Source organism: Lissotriton helveticus, chromosome 8 (assembly GCF_964261635.1).
Source record: "Lissotriton helveticus chromosome 8, aLisHel1.1, whole genome shotgun sequence".
In the NCBI taxonomy this organism is placed as follows: domain Eukaryota; kingdom Metazoa; phylum Chordata; class Amphibia; order Caudata; family Salamandridae; genus Lissotriton; species Lissotriton helveticus.
In genome coordinates this window covers 212,540,225-212,560,388 of record NC_136069.1, presented here as the reverse complement: position 1 = coordinate 212,560,388, position 20,164 = coordinate 212,540,225, and the positions used below count along the sequence as shown (strand labels likewise).

Genomic DNA, 20,164 nt, shown 5'->3' with positions numbered 1-20,164 from the left:
ACCATCCACATCACGACCAACACCGACGACACCCTCACAACCGCCGAACACCTGCACTTCCAGATCCACACCGACCCCAAGACCACCCTCAGGGCACCCTCATCTACATGTAAATGTTGTTGAGCTTATATAGCGCACAGCTACCCGCAGTGGGTTTCCCGGCGCTTGCTTAGGGAACCCTTCCTGGTATTCCCCTGTGAGATAGCAGGGTATCCACAAGGTGAAAGTCAGGCATCCCGCCGCGAGGGGCCGTTGTGGAGATTAAGCAAGCTATTGCCCAGAGTCGCAGAGTGTGAACCCGTGAGTCGAGGAGGCACCGGGGCAAGAATTATCGAGTCCGTGGAATTTTTAGCCCAAGACCCCGCCGAGGCGGGGAATTGAACCCTGGTCCAGGACCGATCTCAGCTTCCGGGTCTGCTGCCTCTAACCCCTGAGCCACACTTCTCCACCAGGGTTCTTCTACAGACCCCCGGGACCTCGCACACAATTCAGCGAAGACATCGCCGACTTCATCAGCCTGCACGCCCTCCCCTCCGCCGACTACATCCTCCTCAGGGACCTCAACTTACACCTGGAGAACAACAACGACCGCAACACCACCACCCTGCTGGACAACCTCGCCAACCTCGGCCTCAAGCAGCTGGTGACCACCCCCACCCACTACGCCGGACACACACTCGACGCCATCTTCTCATCCAGCAAGGACATCGTCTTCAGCCACGCCACCGGACTCCACTGGACGGACGACAGCTGCGTCCACATCAGCTTCAGAAGAACCACGATCCACCACCACCAGAAACAGGTTGCACGCAGAAGCTGGAACAAGATCACAGCCGACCAGCTCACCGCATCCCTGAGCCAGCACCCACCCACCGGCTCAGCTAACCCCAGCCAAGCCGCCAACAACCTCACGAAGTGGATCAGCAACTGAGCAGACGACCTCGCCCCACTGAGGACCCCTCCTAGCAGACCCGGCAGCAAGAAAGCACCCTGGTTCACCAACGAACTCAAGAGCTCCAAGAAGAACTGCCGAGCCCTCGAGAAAGCATGGCGCAAAGACCCGACACCAGACAACATGACCACCCTCAAGCTCGCCACCCGAAAACACCACCAACTGATCCACGCCACCAAGAAAACCGCATTCAAGGCACGACTGGACAACAACGCACACAACAGCAAGGAACTCTTCAACATCGTCAAAGATCTCTCCAACTCCAATGCCGGAAACAACGACATCACCCCATCTCAAGACCTCTGCAACTCCCTCGCCTCCTACTTCCACAACAAGATCGCAGACATACACAACAGCTTCAGCACACAACCGACGCACCCCACGACCGCACCAACGCCCTCCACCACCACCGTCTGCGCCTGGACCCTGATCAGCACCGAAGACACCATCCGTACGATGAACTCCATCCACTCCGGATTTCCAACCGACCCCTGCCCGCACCACGTCTTCAACAAAGCCGACGCCATCATCGCACCCCATCTGCGGGACATCATCAACACCTCCTTTGACACCGCCACCTTCCCAGAAAGCTGGAAGCACGCCGAACTCAGCGCTCTACTGAAGAAACCATCAGCGGATCCCACCGAACTCAAAAACTATCGCCCATCTCGCTCCTCCCGTTTCCGGCCAAAGTCATCGAGAAGACCGTCAACAAGCAGCTGGCCGCCTTTCTCGAGACGAACGGATCCCTCGACCTCTCGCAGTCTGGCTTCCGGGCCAACCACAGCACCGAAACCGCCCTCATCGCAGCCACGGACGACATCCGAGCCCTGCTGGACAACGGGGAAACAGCGGCCCTCATCCTCCTGGACCTCTCCGCGGCGTTCGACACTGTCTGCCACCGCACCCTAGTGCAGCGCCTCAGCAACGTCGGAATCCAAGAGAAAGCACTAGAATGGATCATCTCCTTCCTCGCCGGAAGGACACAGAGAGTCCGCCTACCCCCGTTCAGATCAGAAGCCACCGAAGTCATCTGCGGCGTTCCTCAAGGCTCCTCCTCAAGGCTCCTCGCTCAGCCCCACCCTCTTCAATGTCTACATGAGCCCCCTGGCGGCCATCGCACGCCAACGCAACCTCAACATCATCTCCTATGCCGACGACACCCAGCTGATCCTCTCCCTCACCAACGACCCCGCCACCGCCAGAACCAACCTACACGAAGGTATGAAAGACGTCGCCGAGTGGATGATGAACAGCCGCCTGAAACTGAACTCAGACAAGACGGAAGTTCTCATCCTGGGCTCCTCGCCCTCCGCCTGGGACGACTCCTGGTGTCCGCCCGCACTGGGCAGCGCACCCAAACCAACAGACCACGCACGCAACCTGGGCTTCATCCTGGACTCCTCCCTCTCCATGACCAGACAAGTCAACGCCGTCTCCTCGTCTTGGTTCAACATCCTACGCATGCTACGCAAGATCTTCCGGTGGATCCCCACCGAGACCAGGAAGACCCAGGCCCTCGTCACCAGCCGACTGGACTACGGCAACGCCCTCTACGCCGGAACCACCACCAAGCTCCAGAAGAGACTCCAGCGGATCCAGAACGCCTCAGCAAGACTCATCCTCGACATCCCCCGACACAGCCACATCTCCGGACACCTAAGAGACCTGCACTGGCTCCCGGTCAACAAGAGAATCACCTTCCGTCCCCTCGCCCACGCACACAAAGCCCTACACAACCAAGGCCCAGGATACCTCAACAGCCGCCTCAACTTCTACACTCCCACTCGCCAGCTTCGATCGACCAGCCACGCCCTCGCCGCCGTCCCCCGCATCCTAAGAGCCACCACAGGAGGAAGGTCCTTCTCCTTCCTGGCCGCCAAGACCTGGAACTCCCTCCCGACCCACCTCCGCCTGACCCAAGACCACCTCGCCTTCAGGAAGCAGCTCAAGACCTGGCTGTTCGAGCAGTAGCGGACCCCCCGCTCCCAAGCGCCTTGAGACCCTCCGGGTGAGTAGTGCGCTATATAAATGTTTTTGATTGATTGATTGATTGATTGGCCACTTCCTGTTTGGGAGGTAATTGGGTGATTCAGGATTGGCTGATTCAACAAATTACGATTTTTGGAATTATCGATTCGGTATTTCCGAATCGGTAATGGATTTTGTAACACCGATTCGGTATTTGCCTTTCTTTAAATTATATTTTTTACCGATTCGTTCTTATTCGGTATTTAATACCGAATTTTAACAAATCGGTAAACTTTAACAAAATTTTATGTACATCGCGTTTACCGATTCCTTAATACCGATTCGGTAAAATTCGGTATTAAGGATTCGGTATTCTCCATTTACCTACATATGGCCCTTAATCTCTCAGGCGGATAAATTGTTATATAACTATGCTGCAAGAGTAAGAAGCGGCAAAACTTTATAAATAAATTGTTCCACCAAAGTACATGTTAACAGTATTTCGGCTACGGTAAACTGATAAAGAGAAGCAGACGAGTAACAAGCATTGGTAAATGCAGGAAAAATATGCTGCAGCCAATAGAAATGAAGGAAAAGTATGTAGCACGCAAATGAACCAACGAGAAACTAGGAAAGGAGGAGACATGATGTAAGTCCCTTTTAAGTTTATATTATAAACCATAGATTTCTCAAGCATGGCGCAAGCGCTGCGCAGGCGAAACCTAAAAATGGGCTCCCACATGTGTTCCCGCTGTATCTGCAAGGATAGCCTCTGCCCGAATGCTAGACAGGAAAATAAGCCCCAATATATATATATTTTTTTATGAGACCGTCATAATTGTGATGCAGTTGGCCCCTCAGACCCAATGGCCCCAGTGCTGTTACACCTGCTTCACTAAGGATAGTTACTGCCTTACAAAGCGGGAGGCTCTTCAGCCTTTTGACAAAAACAGGGCTCCCATCTTGCCACATTCCCCTTCTTGCCATCTCTCAAAGTTCAAACTAAGGTGTCTCCACTGCTTAGATTTTCTCCTCCCTAAGCCACAGCTCCAAGGCCCAAAGCAACACTGGCCTGTGTGCCCAGGGCCCTAGTAAAACCGCCATGATTGGGGTTTAGTCATCTCTTCAGATCGCTGGGCTGTGGTGCCACTGTACCTGCAGCACCAAATTATATTTTCTGCCCTTTTGTGTTAAAACAAAAAAGCAGCAGGGGTGACCTAGGGCTCTAATGCTAGCAAGGGACAGTGGGCTCCCACTTTTTTTGTAGTCAGGCAGCCATAATTGGTGTGCAGTGGTCACTTACACCCTTGGGCCCTGTGCCGTGGGCAATAATGGTAGTGATAACCCTTTAAAAAAAGGCCCCATATATCGCCCCTTCCTTGGGGGTATCTCTCTAAGGAAGCTGTCTCTGTCCACCTGTTAACAAAATAATGAGCCACCACATAGTGCTCCCTCTTCTGGGCCATGTCTGGCTCCCTCTTCTGGGCCATGTCTGACACTATCCAAGGATCTAACACTTTCCACTTTTTCCTAGGCCAGTACTCTGAGGGTCCTGGGGACCACAGGATTAGGGATCTGCATCTGAATGCAACCCTATTGGCCTCAAGACTGCCACCTCAACTTTTACAAAAACAGCTGTCCCTGAATAGTTAATGCTGACCTCTGCCTGAAGGGAAAACAGGGAATGGGTGCAGAGTTAAAGAAGTAAAAGGCCTTCTCACAAGCCCTTAATTAACGGAGTTCCTTGATGGTGACAAAGATGTATTCTTTTTAAGAGGTAAAGTAAGGGTGTTATCAGATGAGTTCTGGAACAATGGATAAACTTGCAAACATTTTTGCACAAGGTACAGTCTGATTACTTTGAGCTAAAATATATATATTGAATGCACTTATGTTGTCTCAAACACTACATCATTTTGAGACAGCCTAGTGTATACTGTGTGTAATACGTTTAAAAAAAATGACTTACATATTCACCAAGTTTTCTGTTACAGGCTATAACTTTATAAATACACAAGTCACTATTCTACACTATGCAAACTAGGATTAAGCTCTGTGCCTCTCTGTCTCACACACATAGACATATGCAGGGACTGCATTTACCAACTGAGGTTTCAGAATTTAAAGAGTACATTTCTCACTGATTAGTTTATCTTAAAATTACTTTCATTTAAGCTTGTTAAGCGTGATATTTTATATGCAGTTATTTGAAGGCAAAAAAACAACAAATACTTACAGAATCTCAGTACTCTCTAACTCACCCTCTCTACCTCAATAATAGCCTTACCTTCTCTTTCTCATGTCTCTCTACCTTACCCTGGTCTCTCGACTTCACCTCTTTTCTCATCCCACCATATCTCTTTCTATCTTTCACCCTGTCTCTAAATGTTTCTCTGCCTGAGTAATCCGCATCTAGTTTTGTCCCTCTCCACCTCACAGCAATGTTTACCTCATTCGTATTATATGCGATTGTATGTATAACTTGTGATAATTATGTACTGTAAAGCGCTTTGATACCCCCGTGGGTCATGTCCGCGCTATATAAAACTTTATAAATAAATATTTAATTTGCTTCACTGCTACCTCTCATTCTCACTGCACCTCATGTTAAAACCTTCCCTATTTCTATCATTCTATCTATATTTTCCTCTTATTATCTCTCCATCAATCTTTCGCGCCACCACACCTTTATCCTTTTACCTTAGTCTCTCCCAATCTCTCTACCTCATCTCCATCTCTATCTCGTCTCTCTGTACTTCACATTTTTTGCTATCAAGTTGTCTTTACCTCTCTCCTCTCCCATTTCTCTCACTCAGCAGTCAGTGGTCACCAAAATGCCAGAGAGGTATAAACGAAGATAGAGGGATAAGAGACAAGGTAGGCAAAGAGAATGAAGTCGAAAATTAACAGGTTTCATCCACTAGAATTATGAAAATCTAGAATTATGAAAATCCTCAGAGCAGTGCTTTGGTTTTCACTGTTACTACCTTTCCCCTACCCCTCCCCGATCTACTCCTCTCCACTTTCCTGCTACTGACCTCTGCCTTCACCTGTCCTGGCCCTTAGTCCCCACCCTGTTTATCTGTGAATTTCCCCTTGTCATTTGAGATCTAGCTATTTTGTCTGATGTCCGATGGAGCTACCTGGTTTAGCTATAGGGGAGACAGGTCGGGGAGTCCCTCCTTGGACGTCACCTACCCAGTCGGTCTTTAGCCAGACTTCCTTTCGTCTCTCCTGTCGTCTCTTCCCGCATCCCCCCTCTATTTATGTCTCTCCTTCTCTCCTCTCTCAATGTATTGAGACTGAACTATTTTGTCGAATACCCGATGGAGCTACCTGGTTTAGCTTTAGGGGAGATGGGCCGTGGACTCCCTCCTTGATCGTCACCTACCCAGTCGGCCTTTAGACAAGATTTCATTTCGTCTCTCCTTGTTGTCTCTTCCCCTATCCCCTATTTCTCTCCTTCTCTGCCCCCTCTCCTCTACGCTCCATTTATTTTTCCCTCCATGTTTCTTTAAATGTTTTTCCCATTGACACCTAGCTATTTGGCCAATGCCCGGTGGAGCTACCTGATAGCTATAGAGGAGATGGGTTTTGGGACTTCCCCCTCGACCGTCACCTACCCAGCCGGACTTTGGACAGGCTTTCCTTTCGTCTTTCTGCCGTATCTTCCACCTACCGCTTTACCCGTACTCCCTTCCCCTCTACACTTCAATTATCTCATCTTCTATGCTCTTGTATTTGTTTTTCTAGCAACTGATGTAAATTGGAACTGATGTAATCTTGTAATGTAATTTTTGTGGAACCTCATGTAAGCGCTCTAATACCTCCGTGTCTAGCCAGCGCTATATAAAACTCTTAAAATAATAAAAATAAAATAACATTTATTTGTGATTACCGATAGCTGGCAAACAAGGTTACAATTCAAGCACTATGTGCAAGTCTTATTTTAAAAGAATACTCTCGTCACTAATCATCCACTAAGCCAACCTTGCTGTCACCTTCCTATATTGAGAGGAGCAGTCTGCTTTATTTATTGCATTTCATGTCAAATATTACTGGAAGACAAAACAAATCTAGCTCCAAGCGCAAACATGAATTGGCAGACCCAAAGGTCCGGCCATGGCAAGCATGTCTTTTTCAGTTGCCATTTTTTTAGTAAAAAAAATAAAAAAGTTTAAAACAAAATTAACTGTCAAAAGGTTGTGTGCATACATTTGCAAACAAGTGATTACAATTGCACACCTTTTCAGCTGTCTGTGAACATGCGATCCAGCAAAATGCCATCCCTCACAGTACCAGATAGCCAAGGGATGAGGTAGGATAACCTATTACCAAAAGCTATATGCTCTGGTAGGGAGGGGTAGAAAAATATGAATAAGCCTTGAACAGATCACTGGACTGAGGGGGCGGACCAAATGCCCCACAAAGTATGTATAGATGCTTTTTTTTAAATAAAACATGAGACTGGCGAGAAAACTAAGACAGTGTTTAGGCCACACCTAAATGATAGCATCTTTATCAATGTCTATTAAAGCTTTCTTTTAGGACTGTTTGGCTAGGGACACCCTGCAGTGTGAACTTTTGGCTGTTTTCCTGCTCCTGTTTCTTAAATTGCAATGCATAATTCAATATTGTTCGTTATCACAGTTAAAAATGGATAATAACTTCAAAGGAGTTGTTCTGAGAATGGGGGTCCACAATTTATCATATACCTTATACTTTACCCTATACAGCCACAGCCTACTGCAACTTGGAAGGCAACATCTGATCTGGGCCACTAGTTACCTAGAAAACCTAGGAACCCTCCTTGTGGGGGAAGACTTGTGTATCATCCCTAGGGCCAAGTTAAGTGAGAACACGTGCCTCTTAATGGTAAAATGCTTTCGAGCACATTAAGAGCAACTGTTTCATCATGCACAGTGTGTCCACTTATTCCACAACAGGAAGTGGTGCATAACGTTAATACCTGTAGCATGGTTGGCATGGACGAAGAAGGATCTTCGCCAGCCTATAATACCTCTAATGAGGATCTCATCCCTAAAGGCCTTGTGCACCACCCCCTAAACATTCCATGCCCGAACAAGATTATGGGAACCAGTATATCTGTGCCACCGCAGTTCGTCATATATTATTGATGCAGCAGACAAGGTTGTTAAGTATGTTGCAGGGAGAATCCACAAACCTTTAACAGAGATAAGCAGCTGCTTGTGGGTAGGGGGTCCTCGCCCAGCCTTGCTAGGTAAGGTGCCCCTGAGATAGATGGAAAGATCGCCATGTCTCCTTCTATGTTCATCAAGGAGCTTAGGAAAGGTGTCAACAGATCCTAAAGTACTGCCAGGACAAACTGTTTGATGTAGTGGGCCCCTAAAAAGGATCCATGATAGGGCTAAAGAGGCCAAAGAATCATGTTTCCTGATTCACCCAGAACCAGGCTGGTAGCATCAGGCCTGTTTTTTAGGCAGCACCAATTGTACAATAGTCACAGAGTGGAGATGCTCCCTTTTGATTGAAGTTGACCAAAAGTTACGGGAACTGAAAGAGTCCATTAAATTTGCCAAATTCTTCAGCTCCCTCAACAAAGCAGCCTTCCTTCTGAAAGATCTTAGACACAAAAACCTTTGCCAGGTCAAGGGGAGGCAAGGGGCACTCGACTGGCCATCCCTTCTGCAAAAGCTCCCTGAAGAATTAGCTGTTCAAGCATTGTGGACAATAGCAAGACAACAAGAGATCTGTAGGGAAGCTTGCAGAGCTACTGCTGCCTTTGCCATATCTGTTCTGTGTGCGACGAAAACGTTCACTGCTACTCGCTATTTTGTGCCTGTCCTGTGTGCCACAGAAACGTGATATAATAGAACTATGCAAAAGTTAAACCGACTGCCAATGGTTGTGATAAGTTAGTTTGGCTGTTTGTTTGAGATATGAGAGGATGTAAAATTAAGGGCTTTGCTATATACTGATTGATCTTCCGGTTACAGGCGAATTTGTGTTAACTGTAGATGTAACTGGTATTGGCATTTCTTCCAATTGGCCCGATGAGGGCCCAAGAAGCTCATAATAATACTTAACCAGTGCAGTTTAGTAAGTTACGACTGAATTATATAATATACCTGGCGATGCACTGAATGTTATCAAACAAAAATATTTAGACAACAGTAGAAATTCAATTCATAAATTTTTTAAACATGACCCTTACTGCACTGCAATTTCTTGTGCACGTAAATAAATTAAAATAAATTCTTAGAGCATTAAAGTTTTAAAATCGTTATTAATTGATAAACAACTCTGTTACTCACATAAAGAAAGCTACTGTAGAAAAAACCCCACAAGTGTGAAAGGCATGGTTCAGCTCCTTTGGATCTGAGTGGACAACGGCTGCATCTATTAAAATCCACCAACCTGTAAAAAACTAAGACAATAGCTACATTAGACAACTGAGCACAATAAAGGCACAACACACCAGCAATCACACAATTCTCCATCTGTAGTATTTACTTTGTTGTTAAAAGATAAAAAATAATAATCTGAAAATTTTTCCAATGATGTCCTGGTAAAACAGTAATCACGAACACTTTTCGAGTATGCAACGGATAAAACACGGAAACACCAACATATTAGGACACATTCAAAATATCAGCTCTCAATGAAACACTACACATACAAAATGGTAATGGCGTACCCCCTGCCTTTTCTACCATCAATAAAAAGAGAGGATGGGACTAAATAGAGAAGGGAGAGAAGAGTGAGAAAAGAAACTGAAAACTTACAGCAGTACATGCACGGTAGGTAAAAAAAAAACGTTCCCCATACCGCCAGGTATACATGGGAGAAAATAAAACAAGTTTACTATAGTATGAATGAGGGAGTAGTCCAGTCAGGTGTTGCTAACGCCATGATCCAGATATTTGTGTTTTCTTTGTTTTAACTCTAGAAAGCCTTGAGCTGACGCGCACTTGCAAAATGCGGGTTTTATCACCCTCCACAACTTACAATTTCGCTGGGCTCTGTGGTGTAGCTTACCTCTGAAAATACAACAATCTTGTTTGTCCTGAAACATGTTTACTCTGCAATGCAAGTTATCACATTTTTATAGTCCGCATTATGCACGTCAGCAATGAGGGCACCAGCCCCTTTGTGGGAATTCTTATTACTCTGCAAATTTTCATCAACGGTCTACTAATACTTGAAGCTTTGCTTTCTGAGGAATACCAGCAACAGAGCGGTCCATGTTCTTCAGCTCTGCAAACAATGGCAAGTACAAACCCCTAATTCAGTTGGCCCAACATCAAAGTTCGAGACACTGGTTTCTAGATATGACGTTTGTCTCTAAATGCTTTATTTTGAAACAAGGTTTTTTAACAAGCTTGCTCTAAAGCCTCCACCAACACCGTATGCTTCTCCATGGTAATGACAGAGATTTTCGAAGCAAGGTCTCCATTTTGACCATCCATTGGTCAACACTGGTTACAGAGACACTCAAGTTCTTTACTGAGTCCATAATGAGAGCCTCACCTTGAGTCAATGCACTGCTAGGCTCTGTCACTTTATTCTACGTATTGGGTAGTGCCCTAGTTGAGACCATCACTGGCAGATAAAGTCTTGATTTGCCTGAAGTCTTTTGGATTTTGCTCTTTTGAGGGCATTCTGTGGTCCACGTGGAGGATTCCAATTGAATATAGTTGCAAGAACAATCCCGACCTCTATTTCTTTACCAGTGGCTTACTAAAGCTCTAAACCTGGGGCATGCTAAAATACTACTTTCCGCACACCAACTTTCATAGTTATTATTTCATATTTTATTAAATTTTATCTTTTTTTATCTTTTAAATATTTTGAAAACACATTTGTCAAAATTTGAAAATTGACTTCAGCGACATTTCATTTTGTACAAAAATCACAATACAATTTCACATTTGTGTTCAGAATATACAAACTGTTACTATACAGAAAAATAAAAACGAGAAAAAGGAAAAACTACAACAATCCCCTGCACTCGTACCTCGTTCAAATGATCCACAACCATATCACTAGCATACTAACACTACCATACTACTCCCCAGACCAACGCTGCATGCACAGATGGATACAGAGCGGGGTGGTATCATCCACCCTCGATTGCAGTGCTGAAGTCTGGGGTGTCACACTCTCTGCCCGACGTACGTTTCAGTGGACAATATCAATGGTCTCCATCTTCATCAGGACCTGTAGAATTGTTTGTGACGGGTAAAGAGTTTGGGGGATCTACAAGGGGAAGGAGTAATAAGGAGTAATAAGAGAAACAAAAAACAAAACAGATATTTATTTATTTGTCCATTTTGTTTTTCTTATATCTTTGTCAATTCCATATTACTTTATCAAATATTGCTATATCAGCCCCAAGGAGTTTTTGGTTACATTACTCCTTCTACAATATCTTTAAAAACAAATGAGTGCACCAACAACCTGGGCATCCACGAACTTTGGTAGACGCTTGGCGCCGCTGGGCTCACTGTACCTCCTTCTTCACTCTGCTGCGGAGCAAGCTCCCGAACCCAGGGACTGGAGAGAGGGCCTGGGAGCTGAGGGCCCTTACTCATAGCCCCGCTGGCAGTGGATCCGCAGGTGGGACCACGCTGCATGCAGCTGCCTACTGACCTGTGGGGGAAGAAGGTCCCTCGCTACTGGATACCGTGAGCACCTCTACAGATTCTATGGGGCAGTCCTAGAGAGCCATATCAGAGGGGTAGTATCACCGAGTGCCGCCTCATCACTTGAAGCCACAGACGGGTGTGCGAAGACGAACCTCCCCTGCTCATCCTAGTATAGGGGTGCCGGCGCCACAGACTTACTTGACCTGGTCCTTATTGCTCTAACGGACCCCCCTGCTGGTGCCCTGCACGTCCTCACCCAGCCAGTGGAGCACCTGGGATTCTCGGGAGATGCTCTCCTGGACCACCCCTGTGCCACACAATCCTCGTTGGCCTTCCCCATGACGATCTTTGGGCCCTATTGGCAGGAACATTTGCTGTAGCAGAACCGGGCAGCAATCTGATCTTGTACCATGCTCCACCATACAGGACCCCTGCAAGCGGCACACCGCGCTGGTGGACCATGACTCGATCTCGGAATGGGAGAGATACTGCTGCACCCCCCAAAGATAACCCGCTGGCATCCCTCTGGAACAAATCGGGATCCACTCCTGCAATGGACATGCCATCGTCGGCCGGGGGACCCTCTGAACCTATCACACAGTCCTTCATGACCACCTTCATGCATGAATTAAATCTGAAATTGGTTTACTTCGCACGGAGGTCCAGGTTTGTGTTAAGGAACTCCGGAAAGACGTGGGGGAACTCGGGGGGAGAGTGGACGATCTTGAAAGGACAGTTAATGCCCGCTCAGAAGATCAGGAACGCCTCCGGCAACGACTAACCACCCTGGAAGAGCAACATATCGAGGTGCAGATTAAACAAGAGGACTTGGAAAATAGGGGGCGTCGCAACAGCCTACGCCTAAGAGGGATTCCGATCGGGGCCGAAGGTTCAGATATCATGACTTTAGTAGCAGACCTGTTCCAAGACATCAGGGGGGGATGCCGGCCTTAGATCGCGCCCACCGAGTATCTGCTCCGCCGGGATGACCTGGTCTCATTCCTGACATCCTGGCCCGGGTCCATTTCTTTACAGAGAAAGAAGCCACCCTCAAGGCGGCGCGAGCCAAAACAGAACTCAGATATCGGGGTGCTCCAGTTCAGCTTTTCTAGGACCTTGTGCCCACAACACTCCGCCGCCGCAGAGACTTTCGCTCCATACCAGCCAAACTGCAGGAGCTGGGAATCCGCTATCAATAGGGTCACCCGTTTGCACTTATTTTCCAGTGGGAATCAAAACGCTGAGTGCTGCGATCCTTCCGTGAGGCGGCTCAGCTGCTGAAGATCTCAGGCACACCGCCAGGAAGCCCTTCGCGCATGCCTCCCTCTACACCGCGAACCTGCAAAGACCCAATGAACCACGATACACCATCCCAAGCGCCCCTTCCCCCGGGGAATAAGCACCTCCTACCAGGAGGAACTGGACATTATACAGCACATCCGCTCTCTAGAGGCTGATCACTCATCCCCAGGTTCCCAGTCCTCCGTCAAATAGCAATGCGCCTGACAGCCAACCATCTGCCTTATCCTCACCCCAAACTTTTGCCTCCCTGAGGAGATGTGGCTGGCGCCTCGTGCCCTGGTCTCCTTCTTGCCGACAGGACTATGCCGTGCCAGAACTGCAATCCGTCGGCGGTACCACGCTGTGCTCCTGATGGGCAAAGCAGATCTCCAATGACCCGCCTCCGCTGCTATTCCTGGGAGAGTGACTTCTCCAGGATGGCCTGTGCCTCAGAACCTGGCTGCTCCCCGGACTGGAATAGACCCTGTTGACCATGTTGGCTGTTGTTCTCTTCGGAGTATTTCATCTTTTTTTTCCCGCTTCTCTTCTCCCTCCTTCCTCCCCTTCATCTTGGGCGGGGGGGGGGGGGGGTGCCCTCGACTGTGGTGGGAGTTCCCTTTGCAGGGACCAGCACTTCTTTTCCAAACACTACACCAGATCTTATGGAGACCATCAGGACCCCTGCCTGCTTTGCCTGCCTCGGTGAGGCACTCGGGAGAGGGGAGATACCCTGTACACTGCCCCAACTTTTTTGCTTGGATCAGCGCTCGCACATAACGCATCGAAATCATGACTTCAGTACCCTGTCTGAAACTTCTCTCCTTGAACGTGAAGGGACTGAACTCCCCCAACAAGTGGCGCCAGATCTGGAGATATCTTTTACAGCAAAACCCAGACATGATATTCTTGCAGGAAACCCACCTTCTGCGTGAAGATGTCTCCCGTACGGCTCATCCACGCTACCCGCTCCAGCTCTTGGTATCTGCGCACACTAAAGCAGCGGGGTGGCAAACCTCTGTCGAGCAGGCATACAGCAGGGAGGCTCCACGGATGTCCGTAGTAAGGATGGCAGATTCCTCAAGGTGGTGGTCAAGATTGGGAACTGAATCCTAACTTTATGTAACACTTACACACCGATCCAAGCTCAGGACTCCTCCTTGCGGGGTTTGCTACAGGAGCACATAACTCAAGACAATCTGGGCCTCGTCCTGGGGTGAGTCTTTAATCTGGTGTGAGAGACGGGCCTCGATCTTAGCGAAGGCTCTTTCCATGGGAAGGGGGTCATGTCCTCGGCCTTAAAGAAGCAACTAACTGCTCTCGGCCCCATAGATATTTGGAGATACCACTCTCCAGACATCTGCAACTACTCTTACTACTCCCACGTCCATCGCTCCTATTCGCGTATCGACTACCTTTTCGTCTCACACTCTCTCGTTAAAGACACCCTTTCGGCATCCATGTTGGACATCGCTGTTTCTGGTCTACATACTCGCACACTGGATTTACATGGCGCACAGGGAGTCGCACAGGAAATATATAACATTACATCAGTTGAATGACATTTACATCGCATTTTAAATCTCTTTCGGGTCATGCCTCTAGTTGCGAACTTCGAGCCTGGGGCGGTTCACAGATGTCTCCCTGTATTCGTTCCCTTTATCCCATACCTCCCCCCATTTTTTGGGGCACCCCTGGGCAGTGTACACAGTCTTCTCTTGAATCATGCACCAGTCCATGTCTCGTTTCCACTCAGTAAGTTTTGGAGGCGCCACCGCTCCCCAGTACCTTGCAATGTTGCTCTTAGCCACCATCTGGCCAAGTGTCACCCAGAGCTTCCCTCTCTCCGATAGATCTGTTGGCTCCCATGTGTTCAATATGCAACGTTTCGCCTCTGGACGCAGTTCCATTCCCCAAACGTCTTTCATACATCGGACCACTTTCACCCAGTATGACTGTAGTATCGGACATTCCCATATCATGTGGAAGAAGGAGCCAGCCATACCGCAGCCCCTCCGGCACCCATCATCCTCGCTCCTACCCATCCTCTTTAACCTGGTGCTGAAAATGTATGCCCTATGCAGAATTTTAAGTTGGATGAGCCTCAGTCTGGACGAGATTGCTACCTCTTTTGGGGAGGTGAGTGCACACCTCCACTCCTCCTCGTCGATCTCCAGACCATCAGCCTGCCACCTCCCTTTCAAGCCCAGAAGTAAGTCAGGTAGGTTATTAATAAGCTTCTTGTATGTGAGTGAAATTGTGTGTTCCTGTATGTGGCCGTCTAGTAGTCTGTCCTCCATGGGGGAGGCCGGAGGGGGCACCGTACCATGCGGAATGTTCTTTTGGAGTGAGTGTCGAACTTGTAGATATCTAAAGTACTCCGTGGTCGTGAGTTTAAATGCATTTTGTAGGTTTTCGAAGGTTTTCACCCCCATGGCATCCCAGAGGTCCTTTACCTGAGAGATACCAATGAGGTCCCAGTTACGGAACCCCTTGGTGTGGCCTAGCAGGCCCAGAAGCTCAGAGACCCAGAGCGGGGTGGCCATGGTGAGATTGTTGTGCCAACCCATGTTGCGTTGAACTGCATGCCATAGTTGTACCGAGTGAAGGGTCGGCCCTGTAAGTGCATGTCTGGAAGGCCTGGAATAGAGTGCCGCTTCGTAATTCCCCCCCGGCAAGAGCCACCTGTCCATGCCATAGCCCGGGTCGTTACCGTCACATTAGGTACCTTGATTAATAGCCGAGAGATGTGCAGCCCAGTAGTATCTACGGATATCTGGGAAGGCTATCCCCCCATCATACCATCCTAGCGTCAATTTCTGCAGTGCGATGCGGGGCGCACCGGACCAAAGAAGGTCCCTCTGTGCCGCCTCAATAGCCGCGAAGTAGGAAGACGGCACCAGATCCGGGTAGTTCTGTAAGGCGTAAAGGAACCGGGGTAACGCCATCATTTTAAACAGGGCCGCCCGGCCCAACAGGGAGACCAGGAGCTTCTTCCAGGTGCCGGCATCCCGCGTAAGTCGTTGTCCTATCGTACATCACTGTCTATGCTCCGTATTTTTAATTCCTACACTGAGGTAGTAGGTTCCTCTACAGATATGGCCATGGCTGAAATTGCTGTATTACCCAAACCAGGGAAAGATCCAACACTCTACTCCTCCTTTCGTCCAATCGTTCTCCTAAACACGGACCTCAAACTCTATACTAAAATTCTGGCTAAGCGCCTCGCCCTGCACCTCCCTGGACTCATTGAACAGGATCAGATTGGCTTTATCCACTAACGAAAGGGGGCAGACAATGTGCGGCGAGTCATCCACCTAATTGGGAAGGCACATCACTGGAAGATTCTTGCCTGCTTACTATCGCTCGATGCTGAGAAAGCATTCGATCGAGTAGACTGGGACTTCCTTCGTGCTGTCTTCCGGAAAGTAGGATAGGGTCCGCAGATGATTGCGAGGATTATGGCTCCCTATCTTTCCCCCTGAGCTCGGGTGCGAGTAAACGGGCATCTTACACTGCCCTTCTCTATCCACAGCGACACCCGACAGGGGTGTCCCTTATCTCCCCTCTTATTTGCTCTTGTAGTGGAGCCGCTGGCTATTATGATCCGCCAGTCCCCTGACATACATGGCATTCTATTAGGGGTGCTAAACCACAAAATAGCTCTGTTCGCCGATGATTTACTTCTTACTCTACCACGCTCACGAACCTCCTTACTGGCCCTTCATAAGGTGCTCCAATCTTTTGAACAGGTCTCAGGGGTCAAAATCAACTATGAAAAATCATGGGCTCTCAACCTCACGATCCCAGCAGAGAAGGTCGCCATACTCCAATCTCTGGTCCCCTATCAATGGGCGTCTTGCTCTATTCGGTACATAGGGCTTAACATAACTCCCAATCTCGCCGCATGGTCCCAAGCAAACTGGCAGGAGTGTAAAAACGCTGTTGTAGAAGACTTGAGATCGTGGAAATCCTTTCCGCTAGCCTGACTGGGGCGCCTAAACGCAATCAAAATTTTGATCCTCCCAAAGATACTTTACCTCTTTCAGACCCTCCCTACAACCATCCCCGAGCATCAAATACAGGGCATACAGTGCGAGCTTACCACATTTGTATGGAGAGGGAGTAAACCACGTTTTTCTAATATAATACGCATGCTCCCACGCGTTAGGGGAGGATTGGCTTCTTCCAAATTGTTGGAATACTAATGGGCTTCACACCTACGCTTCATATCAGACTGGATGGCATGGGAAAGTGAAAAAGTCTGGTTCCACATGGATAAGGCAGTGACCTGCCGCCCTATCTGGGACCTAGCATGGCTTTCGCGAGCCGCTCGCTCGCGCAGTGGCTATATTACGGTTCCCATTAAGACGGTGCTCGAGATTTGGGACAAACTAGCAGTAAGCAGAGGCGTCACATCCTTCCCCTCACACTCCCATCGCCCACAACACTCACTTCCTGTCCGCTCTTCACCCACCCTACTTCGCAGACTAGACGGAGAGGGGGTGCTGGACGATTCGGGACCTCTTCATGGGCAACACCTTTAAAACCTTTGAGCAGTGTAAACAAGATTGTCTGCTACCAGAGGGGGCTAGATTCCAATAAATCCAGCTGAGTACATGCGTTGTCTTTGGCAGAAGCGGCCACCCGCCCCTTCACTGCGTTTGAGCGGCTAGTGCGCTCCTTCGACAACACCAGGGGCCTAATCTCCCGCACATACCAGGTTCCCCAACACTCACAGCACATCACCCCTCACCCCTACCAACAGCGGTGGCAATCATCCACAGACACCGTCATTACAAGCTCCCAATGGGAACATTTGTGGCGCGACATCCCGAAGGTCTTCCATAGCATCCCCCTCCAAGAGTCAGCATATAAGGTTATGACACAATGGTATTATACCCCTCACAGGTTGCATAAAATGTTTAGAGTAACCAAAATGGAGAGCAAGGGTTATGAGGGGCGAGTCCCTACCCCTGAGGTATATTCAGATAAACAACGAGGACTGGCCACTCCATCATTCCATCACTCCAACACAGTGGGCCAGTCCTCGTTGTTTATCTGCATAAAATGTTCCCACCTCCTCCTCTCTATGCTGGCGTTGCACTAGTGCACAGGGGGATTTCTTACATATTTGGTGGACATGCCCACTCTTGACCATCTACTGGAAGGAAGTCCTCAGTCATATCATACTGGTTCTAGGCTATCCACTGCCCGAAAATCCGCTTGCAATTATCCTGGGCCTTTGGCCGGTAAACCTACGTGCCATGACCCACCAAGACTGGCATCTCAGCCTTCACATGCTTGGGGCTGCCAAGCAAATCATTGCTCTATATTGGAAAAAAGCTGAAACACCCCCGATTAACGTCTGGTTTACCCGCCTGTGGCACATGATAAGCATGGAATTACTCACGGCGCGCTTGCAGCTACAGGATGCTAAATTCACTAAACTATGGCAGCCGCTTTTGTACTATCTTTGCAGACTGGAAAACGCTACTCCAACCCCCAAGATTGCGGGCGCTGCACCTTTTCGAGGACATGATATACCCGCAAGATGTGGATAGCCTCTGGAAAGCCACAGATAGGCGCACCTGACACCCCCCCGGACAGCACCTACACACCAGAACCAGACACTCCCGCCCCTTCTCTAAAGTACGAGATCTAGACCCCTACAGGACTGATCCCAGTGCGCAGCAATGATTCTGAATGCCACAGTGCAGAAGGTGACAGCGTCCTTCCCCCGCCGCACCACTCCCTTGAATCTCACCTCCCCTCCGTCCCCACCTGCTCGTGCTCTGCTATCTCTCTCTCGACCTTCTCATTCTCTATAGTGAATTCACTGTTTTAAGTTAAGATTATGATTTACAGGAGCAGACTGGAAAGGTTTACCCCACAGGTCACATCACTTTGAGTTTGAAGTTCGCTTGGAATTAAGGCAATTCAGCGGACGCTGCATGATCTACTAAAACACTGTGAATATAACTGTGGGAGGCCCGACCTTGCTACTGTGTCCCCCCTTCTACTCGTCACCCTGCATTCTTTGAAATTAGCAATGTTGCATTAGGTAGAGGACACTATTGGACACAGTATGAGGGCGTTAGTCTTATAACTGAAATACAGCGACGTAATATGGTGGAGATACTTGTTGACAAGCATAATGTGATCTGCTCCTGTATGTTTACTATAAATGCCAATAAAAACAAGTTTCAACAAATAAAAATGGCAAAGAACCAAACAGGGAGAAAGTGTTTCAAAGATATTACAAGGCCTCAAAGTGTGTGTAAAAAAGGGCAACCATGTCTGGGATGGAAACAGGGCTTTTCTCCTATTGGCCCTCAAAAAGGTCTAAAAAATAAGTATTGGAACACTCTCCTTAACACAAATAATTGACTACTATACAGCCCTCTGGAGGATATAAAGTCTGAACTTAAAGAGGGGAATTCAAGTAAATGTTGGGAACTAGTTAATAGGGCATCTGCTGTTTCACTGTTATTTCTAAGCCTGCCATCCCAGAAAACAAGCATTGAAAATGCAATAGGTCTCGCAATAGAAGAGTTTAACATTTTTCGTTTTGCAAATGGATGAGTGGCGTTGCGTGGATGAGTGGCGTTGCGTGGATGAGTGGCGTTGCGTGGATGAGTGGCGTTGCGTGGATGAGTGGCGTTGTTTGTGTGAGTGGCGTTGTTTGTGTGAGTGGCGTTGCGTGTGTGAGTGGCGTTGCGTGTGTGAGTGGCGTTGCGTGTGTGAGTGGCGCTGTTGTTTGAGTGGCGCTGTTGTTTCAGTGGCGTTGCGTGTGTGAGTGGCGTTGCATGTGTGAGTGGCGTTGCGTGGTTGAGTGGTGTTGCGTTGTTGAGTGGCGTTGCATGTGTGAGTGGTGTTGCGTGGATGAGTGGTGTTGCCTGTGTGAGTGGCGTTGCGTGTGTGAGTGGCGTTGCGTGTGTGAGTGGCGTTGCGTGTGTGAGTGGCGTTGCGTGTGTGAGTGGCGTTGCGTGTGTGAGTGGCGTTGCGTGGGTGAGTGGCGTTGCGTGGGTGAGTGGTGTTGCGTGGGTGAGTGGCATTGCGTGGGTGAGTGGCGTTGCATGGTTGAGTGGCATTGCGTGGGTGAGTGGCGTTGCGTGGTTGAGTGGCGTTGCGTGTGTGAGTGGCGTTGCGTGTGTGAGTGGCGTTGCGTGTGTGAGTGGCGTTGCGTGGTTGAGTGGCGTTGCGTGGTTGAGTGGCGTTGCGTGGTTGAGTGGCGTTGCGTGGTTGAGTGGCGTTGCGTGTGTGAGTGGCGTTGCGTGGTTGAGTGGCGTTGCGTGGTTGAGTGGCGTTGCGTGGTTGAGTGGCGTTGCGT

General features: G+C 48.7%; 1 protein-coding gene across 1 annotated transcript in view; it reads right to left on the bottom strand.

The window, feature by feature from the left end:
* The window catches only part of TMEM50B (transmembrane protein 50B), a 91,235-nt gene that overhangs the window by 31,061 nt on the left and 40,010 nt on the right, over nt 1-20,164 (bottom strand). The window contains exon 3 of the mRNA XM_078656951.1: nt 9,220-9,332. Within this exon, the coding sequence (XP_078513077.1) occupies nt 9,220-9,332 (113 nt within the window). The remainder of the gene's footprint in view (nt 1-9,219; nt 9,333-20,164) is intronic.